Source organism: Phyllostomus hastatus, unplaced genomic scaffold (assembly GCF_019186645.2).
Source record: "Phyllostomus hastatus isolate PE091 unplaced genomic scaffold, TTU_PhHast_1.1 phas_scaffold_46, whole genome shotgun sequence".
Classification (NCBI taxonomy): domain Eukaryota; kingdom Metazoa; phylum Chordata; class Mammalia; order Chiroptera; family Phyllostomidae; genus Phyllostomus; species Phyllostomus hastatus.
Window position 1 is genome coordinate 4,522,980 of NW_025334032.1, and position 25,994 is coordinate 4,548,973.

The window sequence follows — 25,994 nt, forward strand, 5'->3', positions numbered from 1 at the left end:
TGAGTCATTATGGTGGCCCTACTCCAATATGACTGGTAGCCCTATAAAAAGGGGACATTTGGACACACAGAGGGAAGGGCATAGGCAGATTGACATTATGCTACCACAAGCCAGGGTGCTTCAAGAGGGAGAGAGGCCTGGAAGAGATTCTTCCCAGGGTCTTTAAATGGGAGCATGACCCTTCTGACACATTGATCTTGGACTTCCAGCCTCCAGAACTGTGAGACAATAAATAAATTTCTGGTTGGTTAAGCCACTTAGTCTGTGGTATTTTGTTATGGTAGTCCTAGGAAATGAAGACCCCTATCATGTCTCACACTAGATTGTCCCATGTAGAAATCTCTTTACACTTTTTAAAAAGCTAGTGCCAAGAACTTGTGTGCAAAGGAATGCATCTAAAATAAACATATATATTATGATAGAAACATTTGAGATGATACCTTATAGAAATCTAGATGGTACTGAAGGTATTTAAACAATTGGACTAGGTTGCCATGTCTTCAAGTTGTAGATGGTCACATGTTGACAGGAAGAAAAACTTTCAGCAATGGGATCAACCAGTTTAGCCTATTCTATCAACTTCATCTTATAGTATCAAGCCTAAAGTATCACTAGCCTAAATAGTATCACACCTTTAGATGTTCAACTCAGTTGATCCCTTTTTCTGTAAAACTTCTTTGACCTTATTCCCTCTGAAAAATGCCAAGGCTACTTTCTTTAAATTCCCAGAGCATGTTTAACATAGGATGACAATTCTTCATACTACATATTATTATAATTTGTTACAGGAACTTTTAAAAATTGGTCACAATAATTAATGTGAAGGCCTGATCTGATCATAGGATTATATTAATTCAACTCATTTCTACTTACTCAGAGCAACAGCCATGAGAGCAGCAGGAACCCCAAATGCCAATGGGTAACAAGCTTGCTTACTGTGAATCCCACATTCTTGAACTGGGGAGAAATTACAAGATTAAAGCTTATTATGGCATTGATAATGTTTATCTAGTTTCCATTTTAAAAATCCCTAACTGGTTATTACATATTTGTTTACACTTAATCTTCTAGACTTATCTATTTGCCTTACTGACACAGCAGAGAAGTTGTTGAGTAGCTTCATTAAACCAGCTCACATGGAGCAGGCCAATGACATTGAAATGCTGGCACCCCAGGTCAGAGGTGGCCAAGCTTGGGAAGGGATTAACTGCTAGGATCAAAGAAATAATTGACTTGGAATTTTTGAAATGATCCCTAACATACTGTAATGATGTGCTTCCTCCTCTGTAACAAGACTGGGTTTTTTTCTGTCTTTTTGCCTGACCACTTCAGCTACTGGAACATTTGAGGCCATTTCAGGATTTGGCCTCTCTGTAATTAAGTGGATCCTGATTGTCAGGTTTTCCCCTTATTTCCCTGGATATTTTGATGGTCAGTATTGGGTCTAGTGGCTGTTGCTGGTTTTAGGCTTTCTCCTGTTTCTCAAAGGATATGTCAATTATGATGTCAGAAACTTTCTCTCGTTTGTTTGCTTATCTTTATTTTGTTGTGGTCCATTCAATTCCTTGTTCACGACCACCAAGAGCCTGGACCTCATATCCATCTGCAACAATTTGGCAGCCGAGCAAAGGAGTTTTGTAGTAGAAAGAGCAGGAGATGGAGACTGGTCTAATTTCAACCCTTAAGTAGATATCTGATACTAGCTAAGCCAAAATCAGTTCTTATGTCTAGTGGGTTTTCTTAGTGGGGGAGTTAAAAATAACCAGAATATTCAGTAAATAAAATCAAAAGTGACTTGGAAAATCATGGTTGCATGTTCCTGAATTCATGCCAATTTGAAAACAATTAGATGACTCAGGGCAGAGGTCAACAAACTTTTCTGTGAAGAGCCAGAAAGTGAATATTTTAGTAAAAATATGGGCCATTTAGTCCTTGTTCCAACTACTCAACCCTGCTTTTGTAGGGTGAAAGGAGCATTAGACAATACATGAATGAATGGTCTTTACCATATTTCTGGATTTGGCCTGTGAGCCATAGTTTTGCTAACCCCTGACTGAGGAACAATCTCAACTCTGAAATCCTAGGGTTGGTATGAAAATAATTAAGACTTTTGGAAGGGGCAACAGAGAATTCTGGAAATCCTTTTAATGGAATGCTGGAACCTCTGTGAATCTGATCTTAAGGGGGTTTTAACTTTGTCTTTGACTAGCTATTTCATAATTCTGTAGAGCAAGAAGTTAACTAATAGACAGCTAATAGTCACACAATGTTTCCTATTCATGGCAATACAAATAAATTCCCTCTCTGTAAAGAATATAAATAAATCCCTATTAGTCAAATTCCTATTTCAACTGACTACTATCCAATTTCCTCATTAATTAATAAGTTATATAAAATATTTGTCACATGCTTATTTCATATTTGTGTGAGAGTCACGATTTTACCTTTAAAAAAAGTTATACTTTAAGACACTCTCTAATTCAAATATGCATAGTAGATATTCTAGTAGGTGGGGAGGTAGGGAAGGTGAGGGAACATAAGAATAAAAACTACTAAATTTTTATAATACAAGTTGAAATGTGGTTTAAGTATCATCTCCAAACCACTAGTCTATGCAGATATCCAGAAATCCTCACAAAATATTTTATTTCATAATTTAAAATGATTCAGTGTGCATATCATAATCTTGTTTTGGTCTAATTTGTTCCCAAATATTCCCTTCCATGTCAAAAATCCACAAACTCTCAATGTATCATTAGTAAGCATAAAAATATGAGTGATGTTGCTAGTTGCTATCTCATCCTCTACTTTCAGCAGTTCTTTCTGAAATATGTGAGATAATAGAAAAGCAAAGAATAAGACCTTGCCCACAAAATTCTTCCTAACTCACTGAACATCACTGGGGAGCAAAATTTGAAGGCAAAATGTGTGGTTTCCACAGCCTCTCCTATCTCATCTTTTACCATGAATAAGGACTTTGCATTGGTAATAATTTAGAAAAATTGACTGTTATGCTAAGGATGCCATAGATTCTTCAGTAGTCATTAGGATAAGGAATTCAAATAAGATGGAAATGAGATAAAACTCAAAAGAAAAGAAGTGCATATTCTGATTTCAATGTGTACTCCAGTGTGCCTGGTAGCTGAAGTATAATTGGAGACTAAAGACACAAAACAGACAAAGCAAGGACTTAAACTTTTAATCTGACTTTCTCCCCACAATTAAAAAAAGGAAAACAGTAGTCCCCTTCTGATATTTTTACCTCGGAGAATGGGAGTGATGATAGTAGAAAGCAAACTTCCAGCATTAATGGCCAAATAAAAGATGGAAAAAAATCGGTTTCTTTGTTTTTCCTATAATAAAAAGGATAAAGTTAAAGTATAATGACTTTGGCTATATATCAACTGATCAAATGTAGCTGATGACCTGATTTACTTCTCAGATTTGGTCAGTGTCATACTTTCAAGTCTACTTGAAAAGAATTGGAACTGGAGAGCATTATGGTAAGTAAAATAAGCCAGGCAGTGAGTGGTAAATACCATATGATCTCACCTTTAAGTGGAAACTAATCAATGAAACAAACAAGCAAGCTAAATATAACCAGAGACATTGAAATTCTGACAGTAACTAGAGGGTAGGTGGGAAGGGATAATGAGGGGAAGTTGGGAGGGGAGAGAGTTTTCAAGAGCAACTATAAAGGACACATGGACAAAATAAAGGGGAGTTGGAAGCAGGATGGCTGGGGTTGGGGGGAGGGGGGTAAATGCAGACAACTGTAGTTGAACAACAATAAAATAATTTAAAAAAGAAAAAAGAATCCAGTGGAGAACAGACTTTGTATCAGTAGAATTTGAGTCCTGGAGGTTTATCATTCATTTATCTGGTGTCTGTGAATGCATGTGCTCTTACCTGGCCCTCTTCAAACTGATCTCCACCAAATGCAGACACACAGGGCTTGATTCCTCCAGTACCAAGAGCTATCAGTGCCAGGCCAATCATGGACAATGCCCTAGAGAAAGAACAACGGGGTGGGAGTTATTGCTGAAATGTAAGATCCTTATAAGCAGGAGCCTCTTGTTTCCTAATTTCCCTCTGAGGACCAGGTGCAGCCGTAAAAACAGAAAAGGGACACAATCTATATGAGAAGAAAATGTACAGACATGCAGTCTTGATGGGTGAATGGAATTTGATCTCTTGGACCTTTAAGCTTATACCATTATCTAATAATTTACTAGCTAGAAACTTTAAAGTTATAGCTTTAATACTGAATAAAAATTTTTGTAAGGAGTTCTTTTGCAGCCTTATCATTTTCAGTAAAAGAATAGATAAGTGAAATGTTTAAGCATTGTCTCTGGTATAATCTTAATAGACTCATAACAGTCATTAAAAGCATTAAAAACATGATTTAATTGCAAAGCAGAATATCAAGTTATTTGGTATGTTCTTGTTTACAGAAGACCAGAAAAAAAGTAGAGGAGAAGATTTATTATTATAATCTTTCACAATATTAAAATATTATTTATAATAATTAGAAGGGATAAAAGTTATTTATTTTTATTTACTTTTGCATTTTCCAACTTATCTATAAATGTTTTACTTTCTGAATTGAAAAAAAATCACTCGTAGAATTTACCAACCCTCATTTTGTAGTTCATTGAATTATAGCAGGTACTACAAATTTTAGATTTTATGATTTTTTCCATATCTTCTTGGTTGCTATGTTGCTTTAAAATGCTAAAAAATATTTGATGGAAAAGATAAAGTCAAAGGAGATACTGCACATAAGAATTTTTTAAAAATATATTTTATTGATTATGCTATTACAGTTGTCCCATTTCCCCCCCTTAACTCCCCTCTACCCTGCACACTCCCTCACATCCACATTCCCCCCTCCCTTTAGTTCATGTCCATGTGTTATGCATATAAATTGTTTGGCTTCTACTTTTCCCATACTATTCTTGCCCTCCTCCTATTTGTTTTTTACCTACCATCTATGCTACTTATTCTCTGTACCACCCCCCCTACACCTCCCCTGTTGATAACCCTCCATGTGATCTCCATTTCTGTGGTTCTGTTTCTGTTCTAGTTGTTTGCTTAGTTTGTTTTTGTTTTTGTTTCTGTTTTTGTTTTAGGTGTGATTGTTAATAACTGTGAGTTTGCTGTCATTTTACTGTTCATATTTTTTATCTTCTTTTTCTTAGATAAATCCCTTTAACATTTCATATAATAAGGGCTTGGTGATGATGAACTCCTTAAACTTGACATTATCTGGGAAGCACTTATCTGCCCTTCCATTCTAAATGATAGCTTTGTTCGATAGAGTCATCTTGGATGTAGGTCCTTGCCTTTCATGACTTCAAATACTTCCTTCCAGCCCCTTCTTGCCTGTAAGGTCTCTTTTGAGAAAGCAGCTGACAGTCTGGTGGGAATTCCTTAGTAGGTAACTGCTTCCTTATCTCTTGATGCTTCTAGGATTCTCTCCTTCATTTTAATCTTGGATAATGTAATTATGATGTGCCTTGGTGTGTTCCTCCATGGGTCCAACTTCTTTGGGACTCTCTGAGCTTCCTGAACTTCCTGGAAGCCTATTTCCTTCATCAGATTGGGCAAGTTCTCCTTCAGTATTTTTTCAAATAAGTTTTCAATTTCTTGCTCTTCTTCTTCTCCTTCTGGCATCCCTATAATTCGGATATTGGAATGTTTAAAGATGTCCTGGAGGTTCCTCAGCCTCTCCTCATTTTTTTGAATTCTTATTTCTTCATTCTTTTCTGATTGGATGTTTCTTTCTTCCTTCTGGTCCACTCCATTGATTTGAGTCCCTGTTTCCTTCCCATCACTATTGGTTCCCTGTATATTTTCATTTTTTTCACTTTGCATAGCCTTCATTTTTACATCTAATTTGTGACCATAGTCAATCAATTCTGTGATCACACCAAAACACACCCTGATTAGCTGTGTTTTGAACTGCATCTGACAGGTTGGCTATCTCTTCCTTGCTTAGTTGTATTTTCCCTGGAGCTTTGATCTGTTCTTTCATTTGGGCCACTTTTTTTGTCTTGAGATGCCTGTTATGTAGTGAGGGGCAGAGCCCTAGGTATTCCCGAGGGTGGGGCAACCCAGTTGCTGTTTTGTGACACTGTATGTGGGGGAGGGGTTTGAGAGGGAACAATGGCCCTTGCTCCACTCTCTGCTGGATTTCAGTCACTTCCCTCGCTTCCCCCAAGCAAATTGGGCCCTTCTGGTGCTAATTCCTGGGTCGGTGGGTTTGTGTACATTCTAGGACCTTGTGAGTCTCTCTAACAAACTTTCCTGTGAGGGTAGGAGTTTCTCCAGCTGCCGCCACAACCCCCACAGGTGTTTTCAACCAGTGGTTTGAGCCTTTATTTCCCCGCCCTGGGGCACTGGGTTGTGTGGTCCATCCCGCTCCCGCTTTGTTTCTCCTGTTTTATCTGCATGTGAATGTGGGACCGCCTGGTCCACCAGCCGCTGCCCTGCCAGCCAGCTGCAGTCTTGTGCACCCCATTCCACAATCCACCACCTCGCTGGGCCCACCAGCCTTGCTGTGAGTCCTCTCTGCCCCGACTACCCAACTTGCCCCTCCTATCAGTCTGGAAGAATGTGTCTTCTTTAACTCCTTGGTTGTTGCACTTCCATACAGTTTGATTTTCTATCAGTTCTGATTGTTTTTTGTTTTTAAATTGTTGTTGTCCTTCTTTTTGTTGTGAGAGGAGGCACAGTGTGTCTATGTATGCCTCCATCTTGCCAGAAGTTCAAGAAAGACTTCTTTAAAAAATCATGTTCATCTTCCCAAATTAGCTGATTGAAGAACCTCTTTCATTGTTTGCTTCTTAATACAACTTAAGTGCTCTCACTCTAAGCATTTTTTCATTCCAGAGAGAGAAGAAAGGAGCAAGAAAAAGAGAGAGAAACATCAATGTGAGAAACATCAATTAGTTGCCTCCTGTGCATGCCCTGACCAGAGACTAAACCTGGGAACTGAAACTGCAACCTTTTGGTTTATGGAACAACACTCCAACCAACAGAGCCACACTGGCCAAGGCTGTCACTCTAAGTCTTTCAGAATACAACAAAAACATGGCTAATTGAATATAGTATACCATGCACTGTTGTAAGAATTGTTAGTATTAAATATTTTAATACTAACTCCATCAAATAAAATAAGTAAGCTTTCTTGAGTACTTCTCACTCACCAGACAATGTTCCAGGTGCTCTATTTGGATTAACACACAATAGTCCTAGATGAGATAGGTGATTCCTATTATGAATAAGGAAACTTAGGCATGGAGGTTAGAAAACTTGCTTAAGATCACACAACTAGTAAAGGGCACAGCCAGAATCTGAATCCACATAGCCAGGCTACAGAGTCTATGTTGTTAATATTGTAGATTAGAAGATTGAGGCACAGAGAAGATAAATTGCCCTCGGTCTGGAAGTCAAATACTGGAAGCCTGAGCTGCCAGACTGAGCTAATAACCACTCCCCTCAACCAACACAGTTCCCTATGGGCTCTGAGAGTATTGCATCAAGGGACCTAGTGTGGACAGCGATCTGACTGATGAACAAACCAGAAATACAGGGACTCAGGATATGAATTTGAATTTCAATGATATTTTTCCAACCAATAAGATGGTTTACTTAGAGATCCAGGAACTGAAGCACAGGAACAGGAAACAAACTAAATCTTTGTAACATGTCTACTAGACCAGACTGCTGTGAAGAGAAATTAGTCTCACAGAGGAGCATTTGTCAATAGCAGTTTTGATCAAGGACTCAGAACACAGGATTCAAACAAATATTTATGAAACTGAATTAGTGAAAGTTCAGCAAAAATGTAGTACAAGACAGAAAACCAAATGTATAGAGTTTTGAGGAAACCTGGCACAATTAACTATCAAGGTCAGTGGGAGTTATGTCCCTTTAGGGAAGACCAAGATTAATGCAAGTATTCTGTTCACTGACCATGTGAGATGTAGTCTGGACAGCAAGCTTTCAAGTCAGCAATGATTCCAGACAACTGCTAGGATGGTGACCTACTAAAGACCCAACTCTTAGTCAGTTAAATGGCTTTCTCTGTACTGCTAGTGAGGGAGTAAATCCCTTCTTACACTTATAATGAAGTTCAAGGGAAAAGATTAAAAATTAGAGCATCAGATAAGGCCAGGGGGAGGGTTGAGGTAAGGCAGCAGGGGTAACATCAACTCACACATGTAGAGCAATGTTGTTAGGGGTTCCATCGTGGTCAAAGTCCGAGAGGTCATTAATGGAGCTTACTGCAGTGACTGCCTGTCCAATTGTGTAGACAATGGATAGTGACACAATTGTCCTGTGTTTCAAGGGGTTAAGAAAATCCAAGTTAATTGTACAGTCCACTTCCTACTCCACCACAAAGAAGTCCCCTACCTTAAACTTTCAAGAGCCCAGACATGAATATATTTGTTTCTCAAACTTGAGTAAAACCAGTAACTTTTAGAAAGGCAACCTGCTGAAGAATTTGTTGCCCAGCCCAGCCCAGCCCACAAGTGTAGAGCAAAGTTTTGGCTGGAAGAGCCAAGGCAAGGAGGAAGATCCATTTCATCTTTGAACTCTTTGAAAGACTCAGTGTTTTCTTTAACCTAACTATTGGATTCAGTACATAAAACTTCAGATAGTTATCTTCTGCCTGGTAACATTTGTGCTGGAGTGGACCATTGGTTATTTTTATGCTGTATTAAATTACTTTGAGAATGAATTTTCCTGCTCCTGCACACTTCATGTCTTTGACCTGGAAGAGCCTCCACTTCCTTGCTTACTAAGTTCTAGAAACTTCCTGATAATCTGCTATTGAATGCACTTCCTGAAGGACTGGGTGAGTGTCGCATATCCTTTCTACTCATGGAGGAATGTGAGCCTTTTGGCAGCTGGGACATAAATTAGGGAGTTTCTTTGTTCTCCCTGCCCTTAACTCAGTGGCCCACACATTATTAATGATACACAGTATTCCTGCTACTATTTCAAGATGAGACAAAGATGTTATCCCTGTTTGAAGGAGGACAAAAAGAACCTACCAATGCTATTTGCAGTCATTGCTAAATGCTAGGCAGAGTGCCAAACTCTGCGAGTATGATGATGAGCCAAAACAGGGTCCAACATGCACTCCTAAGAGTTTTATGCTCCCAATTCTTTTCTCCCAGAGTCCACAATCTCAAATCACAAGGCTAATAATTACGTTTTTTCTTGTTTGTGAATAAGAAAGTTGCAACAACTCACTTGAACTTTCCGAGCCAGGAGTCAGCAATTAGAGCACCGAGAATTGGTGTCAGGTAACACAGAGCAACAAATGAGTGGTAGACTGCAGTGGACAGATTGTCATCCCAACCAATGAACCGTGTGAAGTACAGAATCAGGAGTGCTTTCCGAAGTGGGCAGGGGGAGGGAAACACAGTTAGAAATGGCTGTGGTAACTGGCTCTCTTCATGCAAAGGGGTGAGATGTCAAAAATATTTACCTTTCATGCCATAGTAGGAAAATCTTTCACAGAATTCATTGATCACGATGAAGAAGATGCTCAGGGGATACCCAAAGACACTCTGACAAAAAGAAACAGTCAGGGGTTAAAATATGCTCTTCGTTGGCCCATATTTAGTCCCAAATGAGTGCTAATGGCATGAAAAGTAGCTTGTACCTATTTAGAAACTTGTCGGTGACTATCTAGAGGTAGAATATAGGATTTTAACATTTCTATTCCCTTACATACCACACAAAGACAACAATGAAATGAAGCATCTAGTTTTACTGTTAGTCTGAGAAGGGCTACATATAGCATTTCCTAAAGAGAAGGAATGTCACACAGCAACTCAGGATTGTCCTCCCATTCATGTTAGATGCATGATACACATTTGTTATGTCAATGAAGCACAAATATGAACATTTAAGGGCAAAACAGACTAAAGTTTATAAGATGAAGCCAAATGGAAATGAAAAAAGGATACTGACCCGTGGTTCAGACATTCCTGAAAGAAAAACAAAGATGCCAATATTAAAGTCAGGTAACTAACATACCTTTTGTTGAGCCTAAACTCAGACCCTCTGACTTTTCCTGGCAGTCAGATATGTTGAGTCCAAGGGTCCCAAACCACTCTCAACCCTGCCCAACCAGGCTGTACAGCAGGAGGTGAGAAGCAGGTGAGTGAGCAAAGCTTTACTCACATTACTGCCTGAGCTCTGTCTTCTGTGTCCCTCCTACCCCCAACCCCTTCCCTGGTCCGTGGAAAAATTGTCTTCCATGAAACTGGTCCCTGGTGCCAAAAAGGCTGATGGGATTCCAGATAGCTCCAGCCCTCTCCAGGGTTCCAGCCCTAGACCATGTGTCTTATCCAGAGTAGGACCTGGCAGCTGCATTTCCTTTTAATTAGCTCCCAGCAATTCTCATGTGCAGTCAGAGCAGAGAACCAGAGGCACAGAGAATGCCATTTCCTTCTTAAAACACTTCAAAGGCTGCCTATTTGTCCACAGAATAAAATTCAAACTTTTAGCATGTTCTTTAGTATCTCACAAGGTGGCTTTGGTGAGGATTAAATAATGGAAATATGAACTGCTAATGGGTACCTAAAACACTGAAGATTCAACCACCATTCCTGTTAACTAGACCCATCTTCCTTCCAGCCCCTTCCCCATACATAGAGGGCTCCCATGATACCCAAACATTTGTTCACTGACCACGTCGTATACCCACCCAAAGCCCTTAATGCAGAAGACAACAAATTCTCTGCAAGGAATGCTCCTTTTATGCCCTCCTTCCCTTCATGAAGGCCTCTCTGACTTCCTATGTTACCACAGTGCAATAACAGTTTATATTTTTGTCCCACTTTAATGGAAGAATCATGTGCTGGCCATCTCCACATCTTTCCCAATACCTACCAGAGTGGGGCCTATTATCAGAAGAGCAAAAAGACAAAGGGTGAGAATCCAAATGAGTTGGTAAAAACCAAGGGCCATTGACTATCTTCTTAACTTAGTGTCCTTCATCTCCACTGCCTAGCCCCTGATCTTCTGTCTCCCCTGAATTCTGACAAAAATTGAACCACAGTCTTGTCTCAAGTCCTAACATTTCCTTGTACTACTTCCTACACCAACACATTGCCCAGTAATTATCAGTGGCTGTTACATGCTAGGCCTCTTTCCATGGGGAATCATCTCCCTCCCCCTCTCCAGCCATCAAAGACCACATCTTAGAGTTCTTTGTTGTTGAGATCCTGTTCTCAGGGTCCCCTGAGCTTCGCTGCCTCACCCTACCTCTATTAGGAATCAGTGATTCCACAGCAGTGATTCTCAAACTGGTATGTATCTCAGCATGAACCCGAGGGCTTATGAGAATTGGTTGCTGGACCACATGCCCAGAGTTGTCTCTATAGGTCTGGGGTGGCCCCTTGAGCTTTCATCCCTGAAAAGTTCTAAGGTGATGTTGATACCCTGGTCCAGGGACTACTCTTTGAGAACCACGGGGCGGGGGGGGGGGTGCTGTGATGTTGAATTGTCTGATCTACATAAGTAAGTTTTATCACTTCACTGGCCCTGAGACCAGAGACCATTCTATGTCAGTTTAGAGTAGGAACTGACTACAGAAGCTGGAGAGTACACTGAAGTTTTCACCAAGGCTTCCCATCTCAAACTCCTACATGGTTCCCCATTCAGGGCCCTTCCTCTGGGGTCTATTATGTGCAAGTCCAGGGCCCCATGACACAATAAGCAAAACTGCAACTCTGCCTGAGGAACTCCGTTCTTGGCCCATGTGGTCTTTCAGGCCTCCACTCACTCCTCTGGTGGGGCCATACTTCCTGATTCTGGTCATGCTTTACTGTGGATATTTGCACTTCTCCAGCTCAGCATGGCCCCATGGCCTCATACCAGGTAGTTTCACTTGGGCCCACTTAAGAACAGTAATGCTATTTTAGTCCTTGTCTTTAGGAGGGAAATAAACTGTTCTGATCTCACAAGGCTCTGATTCTGAACTCTTCTTGCCTACAAAAATTCTGGAAGGAGATTCCTCAACACTGTAAGACTGGTTTTCCCCTATGATCTCACCTATAAGTGGAACCTCATGAACAAAACAAACAAGCAAGCAAAATATAACCAGAGACATTGAAATTAAGAACAAACTGACAGTAACCAGAGGGGAGGGGGGAGGGGAAAAGAGGAAGGGTTTTCAGGAACATCTATAAAAGACACATAGACAAAATTAAAGGTAGGTAGGATCAAGGGTGGGGAGTGGGGATGGCTGGGGGGAATTTGGGGGGATGGAGACAACTGTACTTGAATAACAATAAAAAAAGACTGGTTTTCTCCTCAGTTAGACTTCCTTGTGGGAATGGGCTGCTTTGAGGGGCATCATGTGAAGAATGCGGGCATGGGTTCATATGATTAAATCTCAGTCCGGTTACTTTCCAGCTGTGACCTTGGGCAGCCTACCTATCAAATGAAGATAATGCCACATACCTTACAGGACTGCCGTAAATGTTCCATGTGAAAAGCCTCAGCCCAGGGCTTGACACATCATTCAGTGGGAAATTCTACTACCACAGGGTCTTTAGCACCTTTCATGGTGCTTTTAACAGAGCGGAAATTGAATGTTTGTTGAATAAATATATATTCCAAAGTGCCAAGTCATCAATTACCATGTTCAGATCTTGGCTCTGCTACTTGCTAGTTGCATTTGCCCCTCCTGCTAGCCACCTTCTGCCCATTAAGCTGAGCTGTATGGATTTTAGGACACATGTTTTATAAAGCCTGCTGGCAGTATTTGAAGCCCAGTTTCATTGCAATGGTGTTCTGTCTTCTTGAGGACATGGCAGGACCTTACAGTGTTCTGCCTACTTAGACTCCATATGATGTTGTCTTACTATTGTCTCCCAAAGACAAGACACAGAAGGGACTGACACCCACAGACTGGTCCTTGCAATGAACCTTCTTTAGAAAAACAGGAGGGAGATATGGACACTCAACCTCAACAGAGATAGCCTAGATCTTCACTGCAATCATGCCTTCTGCGAATTTCTCAGAATTTTGGTTTTCAAGGAAAGGCTTTGTTTGGCCAAGGTAGCATCTATAATTTTTTTTCTAAATATTATTTAACACTGATTATTTGCTAAATAATAATGGCAAAGGTTTTGTTTAGTTCAAACATAAATAAGATTATAGAAAAGAGACCAAAACAATCAGACAACTTAGGTCTTGTTATAACCATCACAACCATCACACCTAGAACTACATTATGGAAAATGGTATTTCTAAGCTCACTCAAGAAAAAATCTGAGTACACAGCATCACTCAGGAAGTTTTTTAATTTTCTGACAGGTGTACTTTTAAAAGGCATGTATTGCAGGGCAGAGGCTGATAAACTCATCTGCAGAATTAAGAGCTATTTACTAGATGTAATACTGTAGTCAGTATTTATTATCTTAATACACCTGTGTCAACAGGTGTATTAAGCACTGCTATCTTAGAAAGCAGAAGCAGTGCTTATGTTGAGCCTTAAATCTGAACTCAAATTTCAACTGTCGCAGAGTCTGTTTATTCTGGTATAACTGTGTCTGTTCTTGGTATCCTGAAAGTAAATCTAATCAGCATATTTGAGTGGTCAGATGTTTCTAGTATCATTCATGGGTTACTTGGATTTAACTACTGATCCAAGTAAGCCAGTTTAGAATCAAACTTGCCATGGAGATAGCTTAGCCAGTACCAGGCACATGGCAAGCACTGATCAAGACTGGTTCTTATTGTTATTCTAAGATGAGCAGTGCTTTTATCTTTCTTTTGGCTAAAGAATTTAATAAAATAAATATACATTATACATTTCTATGATTACTGACTTGGGGATAGTATCAGGAAAAACAAAGGAGTCTACACTTCTCATTACTTAATGAAATCTCTCCATTCAGGTGACTATTTCCTACTATCTAACAAAACACATTTCACATTTTAAACTATTTAGGGGTGGAAATCATAACTTTAACTGTTCGTTACCTAGAAATTAAAAACTCCCTTAGCACCATGATGGGTTTAAAGAATGAGTTTCTAGTACTCGGACTTAAGGAGAGAAGGAATGAAACATTTTGCTGAAGTCTAACAGAGGAGCTCTCACCTTCATGTTGACAGAAAATTGTTCCTTATCGTTACCAAGAATGAACTTGGGGGAATACTTTAAATGTTGCATAATGTATTAGAGATGGTATTTCCAAAGTTGTGTGGTGTGGTATGCAGAACGCTGGTGCCCCAAAGATGTCCATGTCCTAATCCTTGGCAGTTGTGGCCATGTTACCTTCCCCAGCAAAGGGACTCTGTGATTCAGTTAAAGACCATGAAATGGAATGTTCACCCTGGATTATTTGGGTGGCCTCAGGGCAATCACAAGCGTCCTTAAAAGAGTCCAAGGAGGAGATATGAGGCAAGAAGCAGAGGTTAGAGTGATGGCAATTGCTGGAAGGCCACCAAGAGCCAAGGAATATGGTAGTTTCTAGAAGCTAAAAAAGGCAAGGAAATGGTTTCTCCCCTTGAAACTCCAGAAGGAATACAGCCCTGCTGACACTTTGATTTTAGCTCAGTGAGATTCAGGTCAGTTTCTGACCTCCAGAACTGTAACACAATATATTTGTGACATTTAAAGCCACTAAGTTTGTGCTAATTTGTTATAGCTGCAATAGGAAATAACACATGGGTGGCCTCAAGCTTTGTAAACATAGGTTTTTATCATAATTTATATAGAACCAAGTCTTGAACTTCTTAGCAGTTTTATTTGTTGGCAGAATGCCCTTTTTGTATTTTTTTTTCTAAGCTACATTTTCTACCTGGGGCCTTAGAAGTCCATACCTGGCACCTGCCTTTTTGATGTGATCTGGCAGCATCTGTATGTGCTCTGCTCTCTTCGGCAGGTTACTGACTCTCCATCTCTAGTGCATGGATGCTGCCTCCCAGGGGTGCTGCAAAGCAGGAGTGGTCTACCAATAGTTTAATAAACCAGGATTAAAATGAGTTAAGTTGATCGTTATTGTTTTTAGGCCATGCACATGCCTCACAAAGTAGGTCACATGAGACACCAGGGAATGTAGTGGTCTCTGCTAGAATACACTTAGCCTCACTCTTAGCCTAAGTGGTTTCTGAATTAAGGTGAGAACTCCTCTCTCAATACTGCTCCTGAATCTAATAGGGAGAAGGACATGATCCTTGGAAATAAGGAGGTTGAACTGCAGCTTGAAGACATTCTTCTTAGCCATGTGGCTTTGTTCAAAACACTTAATCACCTCCATTCCTTCATCTAGAGAGGCTAACACCTTCTTTGCAAGTTGATTAATCAGAGTTTACATTAATAAAATGAAGTTTGTTATTCACTGCACCCCAGGAAGACAGCTGGGTAGTATAGATGGGTGTTTTGAATGAATTGACTTAAAATGAAAATATGGAGAAGAATTTTCCATGGCAAGCCTTGGCAGGGGTGAGAAGGCTCTCAATGAAAGATGCAGTCCCCTCCAGGGTTGCTCACATTGACCAAACACAGAAGGTCCTTATGATGTCACCCTGGGAACTTTAAACATGGAGATTAGGACAGAGAAAAGTCAATATTCTCAAATGCAAGCCACAGTGGCAAGCATTGCTTTTCAATCAAGCTGCTTTTCCAATGGGCAGCACTACAGTGTGTGACATGTGGGTAGCTGTAAGGGTTTAAGGATAATTTTTAATTCCCCAGGACAGTGGGTCTCAAAGTGGGGTCTCTGGACCACCAGCAGCAGCACCTGATAACTCATCAGAAATGCAAACTCTCAGGTCCATCCCAGACCAACACAATCTGAAACTCTGAGGGTGGGGCCTGGCTTTCTGCAAGTTATCAAGCCCTTCTGGTTATGCTGAAGTCTAGAATGGCACTACACTACTACTCCAGAACAACACTACAGAGCATAAAGAGATGGGCCTGGTGCAAAGATGTGCATGCTAAGTGGTCACTCCTATCCTGGTGATTAGCTCCTCTGATATGATTCTGGCCTTTGCTAATTTTGCCTGTTTCTAAGGCTCCATCCTTTTTTAACCTTCCCAGTCTCCTGTCCACTCAACCTGAGCTTCCCTAGATGGTGCATTTTAGGACTGCTCTCAAACCTTGCTTGCTCTCTGTTACCTGTACAGTCAGACCTGCTGCTCCACACAGCATTCAATGTCATTTGGGATCTAACTTCCATCTTCCTCCACCCTACAGAGAGTGCAGGCACACGACTTTTCCCTCTGTGCCGGGCTCTTCATAGATTCCTGCACCATTAGGGCAGTTAGCACCTCACCTGCTCTCTCAGCCTTCCACATATTTTCTCCCCATCTTAAATCTTTTTGGTCAACTGCCCCTGACCAAGCAAGTTGTTCTGATTTCTGAAAAAAGTTAGAGCCTCACACATCACTTTTTTTTAAGAGAACAGTGTGTACCACTTCAAAAAGAGCCTACCAGGATATGCATGAGGCATAACTGTGGTTGACCTGAGGCAAGGTGATGTGGGAATCCAGGGGAAGATGAAAAAACTTGAGTGCCTTGTGTTGCATACTTGCTTTGATTTTTTTCCCCAAAATTGGTCAACTTTGATCAAGAGTGAAAAGTGCTCTGGCTTGTGTGGCTCAGTTGGTTGGAGCATCATCCCTTAAACTGAAAAGTCAAAGGTTCAATTCCTAGTCAGGGCACATGCCTAGGTTGTAGGTTCGATCCCTGGTCTTGGTGAATACAAAAGGCAGCCAATAGATGTTTCTCTCTCATGCCAATGTTTCTCTTCCTCTCTCTGTCCCTCTCTAAAATCAATAAGCATATCCTTGGGTAAGGATAAAAAATGAAGTGAAAAGTGCTTTTCTCTCCTTAAATGAATGATTCCATAATAGCAGATGAACTTTAGACCAAATTCTGTGTCTGTAACCCAGTCCCTCATTTCTGAAGCAGCTCTTCTTGAGCCTGTTTTTTGACTGTTCCTTGGCAAGTAGAGTAGGGAAACTGAGACACACAGCTGAACAAACTGGCCCAGCAATTTACAAGAAGATACAAAAGGTCACCTCCCTGGAGATAACATCTAAGCCTCACTTGTGTTTCAGCTCCAGCGCCAGAAAAGCAGCAGAACCAGGTGGGCAATGCCAGAACCAACTACAACGATTAAAGACCCTCTGCCCTGGCACTGACCAATCAGAGGAGACCATGACCCTGAAAGGGCACACCTGAAAAACTGGTAAATATTCTACTGAAACACTCCCATGAGATCTCCCCTAAGATTCCTGCCTGCAAGAGAGAGATAAAAACCCCAAGACAAAGGACCCAGTGTGCATGCCCTCTGGGGAGCAGCCCAGGCCATTCCCTTCTTCTTCCCCCACTTCTTTCCCACAGCCACCCCCAAGTCCTGAACTCTAAGGCAATGGGCAATAGCAGCAGCTTGTCCCAGGTTGCCCTCAAGGCCCATTTTTCTCTGACTTCCCAGTGAGTTAAGGCAGCCCAGCCTAGGTTCTCCTGTTGCTTTTTCTATGCTAAGTGCTTCCTTGTTTCACTATCCCTATCTTTAATAAATGTACCCTCATAGTCACCTGGACTCATGTTGTAAAATCTTTCCTACACAAAGTCAAGAACCCACACGCTACAGCTGGCTCTAGGGCAACCCACTCAGGGCCAGGTGCCTGTCTGGTAACAACTTGATGACTTTTTCCCCCCCTTACTTGAATGTTTTGCCCCATGTCCTACTCTCACGGTCCCTGCTAGTCCACATAGCACTTCTTTTACCCATTAGGAAATTGTGATCTTTCAGGCCAGATGCTTCCCCAGGAGGCACAGCTTGATGAGTGGACAGTAGCTTGGCTCCAATAAGAAAAGGTGTCCTTGGGAGGATGCATTGCTTGGGAATGGAGCATGGGCTACATCCCAGACCCTGGGGCCCTCTTGCTGGGGCCTTCATGCAGCCTGTCCACATATGGGCAGAGGCCCTGCCCATCCTCCAATTTTTTTTTTATAGAAACAGTTCCCTTTCCACAACCACCTTCTTTCCCGCTAAGAGAGTATCTATTTGTTCTCTGATATTCAACAAGTAGCTACATAAACACAGAAGGCACTCACGTATGCTCTGAGGAATCAAGTCACTTTAAACATGCCACTCGTTTCCTCGTCTGCACCATTGTGAAAAGCTAAGGAGTGATCAGCCCTTTCAGAACTAAGAGTGCCAACTAAACCCCAATAACATGAAGCTGCTTTAGAAATATGAGGCAATCAGTGCTAACGGGACAGCATAGGTTTTATTAAGTGACTTTGGCATGATACCATTGCAAGGAATGGCTCAGCTCTGGAGCACTTGCAACCTTACTTGTTATACACTCAGGCAATGCAGGCAAAGGTGTGAGTCTCGTTGATGAGGAATGGAGTTTTCTGTCCAGCTTCCACACCTTCTGCCCTGCTCCCTGCCCAGAAATCAGATACAGAATATAAAACCACTTAGTCTTAGTCTGTCATAGTCTTCTCAGCAAAGGGTAGCTCACAACACATGTTGCCATCGTGAGCTCCTGTTGTTTCAGTGTTGCCCTTTTTTTTGTGGGAACAGGGACCACAGGGAGCTGGCACCTTTGGCTAGTCTTCCCTTGCTGTGGGTGTAATAAACTGCCTTCTTGTGTCTTTAGCTATACATCAGCCAGGTCTTGTCCTTGCCTTGTCCTAGGTGTGACTGACAGCTATGCCCTTGCCTTTCTTGCCTTGCCTTTGGTTAAAACCACCTCGTCTATCAGCTTGGGAGTCCACTGGTCAGGACTGAGGGAAACAGCTCATTAGTTTGCTGGGGCCGCCATAACAACATACCAAAAATGGAGTGGCTAAACACAATGGAAATTTATTGACCCACAATTCTGGAGGCTGCAAATCCAGGATCGAGGTGTGGGCAGAGCTTGTTCCTTCTGAGGGTTGTGGGGGAGAATCTATTCCAGGCCTCTTCACTAACTTCTGGTGGCTTACTGGCAATCTTTAACTTGTAGGAGCATCACCCTGATCTCTACCTTCATCTTCACAGGGTCCCCTTCCTGTGTGCATGTCTGTGTACAAATTTTTCCTTTTTGTAAGGACCCTCAATATTGGATTAGTGGCCCACCTACTCCAGTATGACCTCATCTGAACCAATTTTATCTACAATGATCTTATTTCCAAACAAGGTCACTTTTTGAGGTACCAGGGGTTAGGACTTCAGCACATAAATTTGGGGGTTTGGGGAGCAACAGAGGTCAACCCATATCAGTCAGAGAACATTTATAGTATACAGCCTATTTTTGTATGCTACAGATATTCTCTTACCTTTCAAAAAGACTTCTACACATGCTTGCCTAAAATGATAGGCTTAAGAGGTCCATAATAGCTGCCTCTGATGGTTTCATAAATAAACTATGACTTTTATCATTGTTTCATAACTACATATGTGTATCCTGACCACCACTTCTGTTCTCTTTCAGAAAAAAAAATGATCCCTATGGGTCTCAGGATCCAACTGGCATGTAGACATGCTCCGAGATTGATTGTTCCTCAATTGCAGGGAAAGGGCAGCCAGTCCAGAGGGTGCTAGAGAGTTAATGTGCAATGACCTGTTATGCAAAACAGAAAGATCCAGGCACAGGCTTAGGCTCTGCCTCAGGTAGTAGCAGGGAACAGTTACTACAGGGAGATGATTTTACTGGGTGTTAGGAAGGCAGCACTTGTTCTCCATGTGATGTCCTTTATCTACACCTGGACAGTCTTTTATTCTAGAACATCCTTTATTCTGCACATCAAGTCAGGCTTACTTTAGGTGCTATGATTGCTGAGAGTGAGTAAGTTCTCAGGTTAGAGAGAAGGCAGACTTATCCTCAGAGTAGGCTCCAAAATGAAATAAGAGAACAGCACAAGAAGGGAAGCAGCTATCAGCTACCTGAACAACACCCTCCCACCACAGGTAGTCACACACACCCAACAGGAGACACTAGCAAATTTATTAGCATTGGCCCTAATAGTATTGTTTATTGTCATGTGAGAAAACAATACCAAAGACACACAAGTGTCACTAAATCAAAAGGAACTAATATTCTTGTCATTGGGCAGGGGGAGCAGGGTGTTGATTTGGAGGCAGTTAAGTTAGAGACTCTAAATATCAGAGACAAAGATTCACTCTTAGATGTTAAATCCTGGCTAGAAAATTTGCTTTATGATCATGGAAAGTGTGAGGCTACAAAGCTATGTACAAAATGCACATTTCCCCCCACTTGATATTTAGATTTCACATGCCTCATTCCTATCATGAGACTATCTATAAGAATTTTCTAGAACTAGAATGCTGGTAAAATATTTGCATATTTTAAATTCTGTTAGATGTTACCTAACAACTCTCCATAGAAATGTTAGGTGACACATTTTTTCCATTCTTGTAATCTTTAAATAAGCATGCATAGAAAAAACAACTATAAAGAAAAGGTTAAACATTATCCACAGCTAAATGTTGCCTGGAAATTTTATCCACAGTATGGACATAATTTTTAGAATTAATTTGAGGTAAATTACCTGAATCTATGACATCACTATGAGCATCTCTAATTCACCAGATATTATATATGGGAAGTGTTTTCTACATACTAATTCTGTTATTAAAAGGATTGTTGTTTACAATTGATTTAAACTATGATCAGAAAAGTCCATCTGCTGTTTTGGGGGAAGACACTAGTCACCAAATTTAGCATCTTAAGCTGAGGATGCAGGTTGCAATATAGTTATCTTTACACATGAAGAATATTTTCTACCTAATATTATGCATCAGTGATGTACACATTTCAGAGGGAACATTTTATATTACCATGCATACTGGGTTCAATGATGTGTGTCCCCAAAACTCATTTCCTTCTCAGAATCTCAGAATGTGACTTTATTTGAAATAGGGTCACTGCAGATATAATGAGTTAAAATGAGGTCATACTGGAATAGAATGGGTCTTCAATCCATATGACTGGTGTTCTTATAGGGAAACAGCCATGTAAGGACAGACTTGCACACAGGGGAGATGAGATGAAGACACACAGATAGAGCACGATGGCCAGGTGATCATGGAGGAAGAGTTCAGAGTGATGCATCTCCAAGCCAAGGAATGCCAAGAAGTTAAGAGGGAGCCATGGAACAGATTCTCCCCAAGAGTCTTCAGAAGAAGAATGGCCCTACATATACCTGGGTTTTGAACTTCCAATGTTCAGAACTATGAGAGAATACATAGAGATTTCTTTTTTATTTTTTAATTTTAATTGTTCAAGTACAGTTTTCTGTCTTTTACTCCCATCCCAGTCCATCCCTCCAAGTCCTCCCCACCTCCCTCCCATATCCACTGCCCCCTGGGTTTTGTCCATGTGTCTTTTATACTAGTTTCTGTAAACCCTTCCCCTTTTCCCCTGAAATTCCCTCCCCTCTCCCCTATGGCCACTGTCAGCCTGTTCTCTATTTCAGTGCCTGTGGTTATATCTTGCTTGTTTGTTTGTTTTGTTTAGGTTCCTCTTAAACATGAGATCATATAGTATTTATCTTTCACTGCATGGCTTATTTCACTGAGCATCATGCTTTCCAGTTCCATCCATGCTGTTGCAAAGGGTAGGAGCTCCTTCTTTCTTTCTGCTGCATACAATTCCATTGTGTAAATGTACCATGGTTTTTTTTGATGCATTCACTTACTGATGGGCACCTAAGTTGCTTCCAGCACTTGGCTATTGTAAATTGCGCTGCTATGAATATTGGGGTGCATAGGTCCTTTTGGATTGGTGTTTCAGGGTTCTTAGGATATAATCCTAAGCAGTGGAATTACTGGGTCAAAAGGCAGATCCATTTTTAGTTTTCTGAGAAAATTCCATACTGTTTTTCATAGTGGTTGTACCAGTCTGCAATCCCACCAACAGTGAACTAGAGTCCCCTTTTCTCCACAACCTCTCCAACACTTGCTTGTCACTTTGTTTATGATGGCCATTCTGACTAGTATGAAGTGGTATCTCATTGTGGTTTTAATTTGCATGTCTCAGATAGCTATCTATACTGAGCATCTTTTCATGTGTGTCTGGATCCTCTGTATGTCCTACTTGGAGAAGTGTCTGTTCATGTCCTTTGCCCATTTTTAAATTGGGTTGCTTGTCTTCTTAGAGTGGAGTCGTGTAAGTTCTTTATATATTTTGGAGATTAAACCCTTGTCTGAGGTGTCATTGGCAAATATGTTTTCCCATATGGTTGGCTCTATTTTTATTTGAATACTGTTTTCTTTATTTGTGCAGAAACTTTTTATTTTGATGAGATCCCATTTGTTTATTCTTTCCTTTATGCCCCTTGCTGTAGGGGACATATCAGTGAAAATGTTGCTATGTGGAATATCTGAGATTTTCCTGCCAATGTTCTCCTCTAGGACTTTAATGGTGTCATGACTTATATTTCACTCTTTTATCCACCTTGAATTTATTTTTGTGTATGGTGTAAGTTGGTGCTTGAGTTTCTTTCTTTCTTTCTTTTTTTTTTGCATGTAGCTGTCCAGGTCTCCCAACACCATTTCTTGAAGAGGCACTTTTTACTCCACTTTATGTTGCTGCCCCCTTTGTCAAATATTAATTGACTGTCAAGACTTGGATTTATTTCTGGGCTCTCTGTTCTGTTCCATTGGTCCATGTGCCTGTTTTTATGCCAGTACCAGGCTGTTTTGATTACAGTGGCCTTGTAGTATAGTTTAGTGTCAGGTATTGTGATCCCTCCTACTTTACTCTTCTTCCTCAAAATTGCAGCAGCTATTCGGGGTCATTTATGGTTCCATATAAATTTTTGAAGTGTTTGTTCTATGTCTGTGAAATATGCCATTGGTACTTTAATAGGTCTTGCATTGAATGTGTAAATTGCTTTGGGTAGTATGGACATTTTGGTGATATTAATTCTTCCAATCCATGAACATGGTACATGTTTCCATTTGTTTGTGTGTTCCTTGATTTCTTTCCTGAGTGTTATGTAGTTTTCTAAATACAGGTCTTTTACCTCTTTGGTTAGGTTTATTCCTAGGTATTTTATTTTTCTTTTTGCTATTTCAAATGGGATTTTTTTTTCTTGATTTCTGCTTCTGCTGTTTCATTCTTGGTATATGAACATGCCTTTGATTTCTGGATATTGACTTGTATCCCACTGTTTTGCCAAATTCATTTATTAAGTCCAGCAGTTTTTTTGTGGAGTCTATAGGATTTTCTAGGTGCACTATCATGACATCTGCAAACATTGACAATTTTGTTTCCTCCTTTCCAATTTAGATGCCTTTTATTTCCTTTTCTTGTCCGATCACTGTGGCTAAAACTTCCAACACTATATTGAATAGAAGTAGTGAAAGTGGACAACCTTGTCTTGTTCCTGATCTTAGTGGAAAAGATTTTAGTTTTTGCCCATTGAGTATGGTGTTGGCTGTAGGTCTCTCATATGTGGCCTTTATTTTGTTGAGGAATGCTCTCTCTATTCCCACTTTGCTGAGTGTTTTTTTTTTTATCATAAACGGGTGCTGTACCTTATCTTATGAAATGCTTTTTTTGCATCTATTGATATGATCATGTGATTTTTGTCTTTGCTTTTGTTTATGTGATGTATTACACTTCCTGATTTGTGAATACCGAACCATCCTTCAGTCCCTGGGATGAATCCTACTTGGCCATGGTGTATGATTTTTTAATGTATTTTTGGATGCGGTTTGACAATATTTTGCTGAGGATTTTAGAATCTATGTTCAACAGTGATATTAGCCTGAAGTTTTCTTTCTTTGTTGTGTCTTTATCTGGTTTTGGAATTAGGATGATGCTGGCTTCATAAGAAGGATTTGGGAGTCTTCCATCATTTTGGATTTTTGGGAATAGACTGTGAAGGATAGGGGTTAGTTCTTCCTTAAATGCTTTGTAGCATTCTCCTGTGAAACCATCCAAACCCGGACTTTTGTGTGCCGGTAATTTTTTGATTACTGCTTCAATTTCATCTGCTGTTATTGGTCTGTTCAGGCTTTGTATTTCTTCTTCACTCAGTTTAGGAAGATTACATTTTTTTAGAAATTTGTCTATTTCACCTAGGTTTTCAAATTTCTTGGCATAAAGTTCTTCATAGTAATTTCTTACAATCCTGTGTATTTCTGTGCTATCAGTTTTAATCTCTCCTATTTCATTTCTGATTGTGTTTATTTGGGTCCTTTCTCTTTTTTTCTTGATGAGCCTGCTTAAAGGCTTGTCGATTTTGTTTATCTTTTCAAAGAACCAGTTCCTGGATTCATTGGTCCTTAGAATTGTGCTTTTAGACTCTATGTCATTTACTTCTGCTGTGGTCTTGGTTATTTCCTTCCTTCTCCTTGCTCTGGGCTGTCTTTGTTGTTGTTTCTTGAGTTCTTGTAGGTGTAGAGTTAGTTGTTTTTTTTTTTTTGAAATGTTTCTGTTGTTTTTAAGTAGGCCCATATCACTATGAACTTCCCTCTCAGGACCGCCTTCACTGTGTCCCATAAGCTTTGGGTTGTTGTGAGTGCATTTTCATTTGTTTCCAGGAACTTTTTGATTTATTCCCTAATTTCACTCTTGACCCATTCATTGTTTAATAGCATACTATTCAGTCTCCATGATTTTGAGTGTTTTGAGTTTTTTCTCTTGGGGTTGGTTTCTAGTTTCAGTTCCTTGTGGTCAGAGTAAATGCTTGGTATGATTTCAATTTTCTTGAATTTGTTGAAGCTTGTTTAGTATCCTATCATGTGGTCTGTCTTTGAAGTGTTCCATGTGCATTTGAAAAGAATGTGTATTTAGCTTCTTTGGGATGAAGGGCTCTATATATATATCAGTTAAGCCTATTTCTTGTAGGGCATTGTTCAATGCCACAATATCTTTGTTGATATTTTGTTTGGAAGATCTATCCATTTTTGACAGTGGGGTGTTAAAATCCCCTACTACAATTGTGTTGCTGTCAGTATGTTTCTTGAAGTCCTCTAAGATTTTCTTTATGTATTGGGTGCTCCTATGTTGGGTACATATATATTTACAATGTTTATGTCTTCTTGGTGGATTCTTCCCTTGAGTATTATGTAGTGATCTTCTGGGTCTCTCTTTATGGCCCTTTTTTGGAATTTATTTTGTCTGAATGAGTATTGCTACCCCGGCTTTTTTTTCCTGTCCCTTTGCTTGGAATATTTGTTTCCAGCCCTTCACTTTCAGTCTGTGTATATATCTGTTCCAAGGTGGGTCTTTTGTAGGCAGCATATGTGTGGGTCATGCTTTCTTATCCATTGAGCTATTCCATGTCTTTTGTTTGGAGCATTTAATCCATTTACATTTAATGTTATTATTGATAGGTACTTATTCATTGCCATTTTCATACCTGTGTTCCTCTCTCCCCCTCTTCCCTCCTCCTCTCCTTCTCTTTTCCTTCCTTTCCTTAAAGCAGTTCCTTCAGCATCTCTGGCAGAGCTTGTTTGGTGCAGGTGTATTCTTTTATTAGGCTGGTTTTTTTTTTCTGTCTGGGAAGCTCCTTATGGCCTTCTATCTTGATTGAGACCCTTGCTGGGTAAAGTAGCCTTGGTTTCACGACTCTGGTTCTCATTGTTTGGAATATTTCTTGCCATTCTCTTCTGAGACTTGGACCATTTCCATTGAGAAGTCAGCTGCTAACCCTATTGGGGCTCCCTTGTATATTACTTCCTGTTTCTCCCTTGCTGCTTTTAAGTTTCTCTCTTTGTCCTGGTATTTTGCCATTTTAATTATCATATGTCTTTAAGTGGGCCTCTTTGGGTTCCTCTTGATTGGGACTCTCTGTGTTTCCTGGATTTGTGTGACTTTTTCTCTCATCAAATTAGGGAACTTTCACATTATTACTTTTTCAAACAGGTTTTCTATCCCTTGCTCTTATTCTTCTTCTTCTAGGATCCCTATTATATGGATATTATCATGTTTCATATTGTCTTGCACTTCTCTTAATCCTTCTTCATTCTTTCTGA

General features: G+C 40.3%; 1 protein-coding gene across 1 annotated transcript in view; it reads right to left on the reverse strand.

Moving 5' to 3' along the window:
- SLC15A1 (solute carrier family 15 member 1) overlaps window positions 1-25,994 on the reverse strand; it is a 74,438-nt gene that overhangs the window by 38,410 nt on the left and 10,034 nt on the right. The window contains exons 2-8 of the mRNA XM_045821832.1: window positions 9,994-10,010; window positions 9,506-9,587; window positions 9,268-9,409; window positions 8,225-8,344; window positions 3,910-4,009; window positions 3,263-3,353; window positions 874-957 (exon numbers count right to left, since the gene is read on the reverse strand). Of these exons, the coding sequence (XP_045677788.1) occupies window positions 874-957; window positions 3,263-3,353; window positions 3,910-4,009; window positions 8,225-8,344; window positions 9,268-9,409; window positions 9,506-9,587; window positions 9,994-10,010 (636 nt within the window). The remainder of the gene's footprint in view (window positions 1-873; window positions 958-3,262; window positions 3,354-3,909; window positions 4,010-8,224; window positions 8,345-9,267; window positions 9,410-9,505; window positions 9,588-9,993; window positions 10,011-25,994) is intronic.